The sequence below is a fragment of the Mercenaria mercenaria genome, chromosome 16, assembly GCF_021730395.1.
Source record: "Mercenaria mercenaria strain notata chromosome 16, MADL_Memer_1, whole genome shotgun sequence".
NCBI classification, from domain to species: Eukaryota; Metazoa; Mollusca; class Bivalvia; order Venerida; family Veneridae; genus Mercenaria; species Mercenaria mercenaria.
The window spans coordinates 26,635,158-26,640,647 of record NC_069376.1 but is presented as its reverse complement, the minus strand read 5'-3'; the positions used below and the strand labels follow the sequence as shown (position 1 = coordinate 26,640,647).

The 5,490-nt window shown below is 33.2% G+C and overlaps 1 protein-coding gene across 2 annotated transcripts; it reads right to left on the bottom strand.

The window, feature by feature from the left end:
* Nucleotides 1–725: 725 nt before the first annotated feature.
* LOC128549547 (uncharacterized) lies at nt 726–4,981 on the bottom strand. 2 transcript variants are annotated; one of them, XM_053526470.1, is made up of 2 exons: nt 2,138–4,981; nt 726–1,979 (listed from the first exon to the last, which is right to left on the bottom strand). In XM_053526470.1, exon 1 carries the CDS (start codon nt 3,727–3,729, stop codon nt 2,413–2,415), a length of 1,317 nt encoding a protein of 438 aa, XP_053382445.1. In that variant the 5' UTR covers nt 3,730–4,981; the 3' UTR covers nt 726–1,979; nt 2,138–2,412. Both variants share the same exon structure in this region, with proteins under 2 accessions (XP_053382445.1, XP_053382446.1).
* Between the last annotated feature and the right edge of the window lie 509 nt (nt 4,982–5,490).

Here is a 5,490-nt window from a genome sequence, read left to right as displayed (position 1 = left end):
CAGTAACACAACGGGGGACAGTGATGTAAAAAGTTGCTGGATGACAAAAAATCCAATGTCAATTCGCGAATATTGAAAATAAAAAACAAAGCAAAAAAGTACAAAGTAAACTAAAAAGAAGTATTGAATTTTTGAAAAGTCTAAATTTACATATAGAAAAAGAACTAGAGAGTATTCAAAACGAAAAAAGAAATTTAAATATATATTTAAAGAAACATTTTTGTTGAATACATATTTGATATATTGCTGATAATAATTATATGTTGTTTTATATAAAAAAAACAGGGGGATAGAAGAATAAAAAACACCCCCCATTTTTCACATGGGTCAGAAATGTTGTTGCTATAACTAACATTTTAATCTATGTGTGGAAATGGTGATGTTTGAGTAACAACGATGGATTTTTCATTGGATAATACAGGAAGGGCTAAAAGCGAGTAACAACGTTGTATTTTTATTGGATAACACTAGAACATTGGGAAGGAAGATACGGGGATTTGACAGAAAGCAAACAAAACGAAAAAGTCTTCAGGCTCGTCTACACTATTCAAGAAAACTTGCACAAGATATAAATCACAGCAACTTGTATAGTGTAGACAGTACATTGTGTCCCCCATTAGTGTCTTTTTGAGTGGCAGTTTCCAGATAATTTTCGGCTACAAGATCTTGTAGCGTTTAGAACTCATCCTATTTTTCTTGGATGGTAGTGCTGTCAAATGCTCTGATAAAGGCTTTTTGATGAGGAGCACTTGCCCAGTATGGTATTTTGTTTACATTTTTTCATTAAATGTGTATTGAGATCTAATAAAACCATCATTGAATGTTTGGCTTTGATAATTTAACAATAAACATGGCAGTGTGGACAGCAGAAAAAAAGATGTTTTAATTGAATGACATGCTCAGAAGCCACGTTTATATAATTCAATAATAAAATTATATCTTGTACTCCAGTGGAAGAGTAACAGCAAGTTCAGTGTTCTCAAAAAGTATTTTTACATTATCAATGGCGTTTCTCACAAGGTTACATATTAACAAAATATGACTGTTTTATCATATTTCCTGAAATAATATCTTTTTAGTAACTTTGTTCTTCAACTGGATATGTATCACTTCAACTAGAGTTTTTCTCAATCAATGTTTTCACCAATGATTCATTTTTTAAATGTACAAATATTTGATCTTTATAAACACTTTGTACCGGTATCATTTTGGCCATCTTTTTTATTTACCTGTCATGATTTCCCTCCATTTAAAATGAATGTGTCTTCCAAGTTCAAGAAATATTGCAAAGCACTAATTGCTTGTACAAGATATAAATTATCTAGTGATTTATGGGCCCTACAAGATTTTTTTGAATAATGTAGACGAGCCTTTAAATAGGTTCAATAGGTTCCTACGAACATTCGTTGTTGATCTGTACAGATACATTTGACTTGACTTTCTTTTTCCGCGCAAGTTCTACATAGCGGGAACTTTAGCTTTCCATTGCTTCTGTATGGTAACACAGGGTGGTACAGCTGTTTTGGCGGTAATATTTTAATCTTGGCAAATCCAAAGTAACAACTAATATCTTCAAATGGAGCCGTGATAATGTCAGGGTGACCAACTGGGTATTTAGAATATTTATTTGTATAAGGATATAAACTCGTGAAGTCAACATATTTAATTTGTTCATCTGTATTTACTTTATAATAAAGTCGTGTAGCTTCTGTGCGTCCACCAAATAAAGCGTCACGTGTGTTTAGCCTTTCTTCTATATCCAGAGAACTGATAAAACGGTACATAGTCTCATTTCGTTTCACTTGGGAATCATACTGATGTTCCCATATTGAAACATAATTCATGCCTAAGCCCTTAACATACTGCTCTTTCTTTAAAGTCAATGCGTAAAGTTCCTCTGGCGATTGTTTTGTAGAAGGATGTTGAATTTTATCTCTTTGATGTTGTATGCATTTTAAACACCCATGGTATCTCTAGCCCTATTGAGACAAATAAAATCACATTATACTAGGATTTTATCATCAACAGATTGTTTAAGAAAATAAAACTGTAATAATACAAGTACAAAATAAAGTATAAGTGAATAACAGTCATAATGTAACGACTTAAAATGTGATTTTTTTGTAACGTAACTTACATGAAATTCATAAGCTGTGTTTGTAGACTGGCTATATCCGTCCAACTTGTACTTTGTGTTGGGAATTGTTATTTCAGCTGCATTTAAAGCATGTTGAATTTTGATAGGTTTTTTTTCTAACTTAGCCTTTTCCATCACCCATTCTAACCACTGTATTGATTTTTTGCTGTAGCGATCTTACTGATATCCATTAGACGGGATCTGTGCAATTGGGGATGAAATAACTTCCTTTCGTCTATGGTGTAGCCTCGTGTCCAAAGATCTTTTTCTGGAAGCTAGGAATCGTTCAATTTTACCGTTATTTTATCATTTTTAACCATGGCATCAAGTTCCTGTTCCAAAGTTTTGTTTTGATGTTTTAATTTAACTTTCCATTTCTCTTCTATAAATTTAGTCCTGAATATTTTTGAACAGGTAGAAGCAATGGTAACATTTTCAAATGGATCAACATATCGGACCAGTTTTCTTTCCATTCTAAGTGTTTTAGGGTTGAGTTTTTCTTCATACTCGCCTGTACAATTTTTCATTAACATCCAAAACCGCAGACAAGCTTGTCTGAGTATGTCTACATCACTTTTACAATACTCGATCAGTTCCGTTTTAAAATAAAAAATGTCTCCATTTGTTATTCTCTCGTTATGCCAGTCTAAAAATGCTTGCCTGTCTTTTTGTGACATATTGTTGTATCCGTAATATTCTACTGATGGATACAGACCAACGTAATTTTCATTTTCTTTGGTATTGAAATAGTGAGGCCAGTGTCCTTTTTTGAACTTTGATTCATCTAAACCGAAGCAGCTTGGTAAATCAGCAAGTTTCATGGGTAAAAAGCTTAGACTGTCCACAAAACGTATATTGAGTGATCTTGCAATGTGCATGTACATACATTTACTCCCATTGAATATAGTTTGCGGTACAATTGACTGGTTTACTAAGTATTTTAGTATGGGAAAATGATCAAATCCTCTACCATTGTGACTAATGACAGTAGTATCACTATTCCCTTGAGTAAAAAGCCATTGGCAAAAATCAAAACAGGCATTGTCACCGTAAAATATGTGTTGACGTAAATAACAATCATTACAGTTTAAAACAGAGTTCTTTCCAGCAGCATTTAAGTCCGAGCAACGTTTACAAAGGGATCCGCACTTTTTACATACTGCTTTGTCAGTCATGTCCTTATTCATACAAGACTCGCAAGCTTTTTGTGCCACTATTAAATTTGGCACGTGCTGTTCTTTTTCACACAGACAGGAAGTAGTGTGCTCATTATCTTTACATAAATGTACTTTCGTGTTCTGTGTAGTTTCAATGTCGAAAAATATAAATTTACGTTTGCTTTCTTTCGATTTTAGAGCACGCTGATAGCACAAATGTCCAGGTTGCATTACAGTGAGACAGGAGGGACATGTATATTCGCCACATCTGTGGTTCATCTTTTCATCCCCATTCTTAAGTCGTATTACTTTTTTACAGTCAGTACATTTCCAATACTTTTCGCATTCTGATATTAGTTTAATTTTCTTTTTGTTTTTCATGATGACTTTTGAAGTTTGATGTCTAACAAAACATTCCATGGATCGACAGGTCATGTGGCATTGTTTGCAACTAAGCTCCTGGTCAGATTTAAGGCAACTGTCATGTTTACAAATCAAACAAGTAGTACTGCAAACATGTTTTCCCTTTGTAGAGTAGTGTATCAAACATGTCTAACAGAAATAAGACGAACTGAAAAAAAACAGTCGGTGATAAAATTGGGTACCAATGCTGTTCTTTTTCATTTTCAACTAAGTATAAATAAATACGTTGTTTTCCCTCGGATGATGGTATACGTACAAATTTATTGCCACTTTTGGACGATATCACGGCTACTGAAATGTCTAAAGCATTTTAAAATTTTGCAATATCTATGATGGAGCCCGGTTTTTCTGCTGAAACATTGGCAAGATTACTAAGTGCAACAGCCAGATAAAATTGTTCTTTTCTATTGTGCTTTGTAGCGTCCTTGTAATAATAGGTTGGTACTTTACGGTGAAGAAGTACGTTGTCTAATATATTGTTTTTGAGTGTATCACGGGTCAATTCATACCACTCCCTTCGATCAACTTGATTCAATTTGGCCCAAGCATAAGCAATACTTCGCTGTAAACACAAGTTGTCGTGAGGATTGTTAATATAACCTATAGACTGCTTTTTAATTAAAGAATTGTTTGAACTTTCAATATCAGTTATATTTTTTCTTTTCCCAGCACCTTTAGGCACTTCTATTGTTCCAATGGAAATATCAAAATCGCCATCCATTGATAGATTTTCGTTGGAAGATAGAACAGTTTCAACAGTTTCCATAACAGTGTTTGCATTTAGTTGATTTAATTGTTGTAAAGGGATCACAATTTCGTGGTTAAGAGACGGGTGATTAATCACTACTCTACCGAGGTCATTTTCCTGCATATTCTGCGTTACTTCCTCCAAAGCTCGATCAAATAAATCGTGTAATTCGTTATGTAGTTCATTTACTTTTTTCCCTCGTAAAGCAGTCAGGTCGATTTTAACTTTGTAATGCCTATCTATGGCACGGCTCTTCAAGAATTGTTTTTCGCCCACTTTTGAAATGGTAAATCCAATTGGCTCACCAGCACCACCCTGCTGTGTCATAGAACTGTCTTGAAATGATCCATCAGGGTACAAATCCATATCAAGCTGTAGCTCATTCCATTTCAGATCTATAATGCGATGATGCACGTAATCGTTAGATTCTATCGCCCAGAGAATAGCAAATTCTTCTAAATCTCAACTGGTTTCAAAACCGTCGATAATTTCTTTAAAATCGTTTGACCATTCCATTTCTTTCTGTAAAAGAATTATTAACACTGTCAGTGTAAAAGACATATGTAAAATCAACATGTACTGTACAACAGTACATTACACGTAACTAAAATACAAATGAAAAGATCACTCTGAAAGAATGGATAAAAAAAGAAAGTTCAAATTAAAAATATTTTAATTTAAAAGTTTAAGAATTATGTGCCATTTTGTACACCATACATTTTATAAAAAAAACTGTTAGATTTGACTCAGTTTTTATTATTTACTTCTAACGGCGTAGCGTAAATATATTTGGAACAGAAATTCATTAAATAAAATATTTCTTTAGAAATCAGAATAATTAAAACATTGTTTCTTTATACTAGTTTTCTGATAAACAGATCTTTTATCTATGTCTTAGAGGTTAAAACTTGACGTATTGCTGGAATTAATTGCTATAATATATGGACCTTAGGTACATTACAGATATCCTGTGTGCTTGTGATCTCCAAGTTTCTATTGACATTTACAATCCATATCAAATTGAA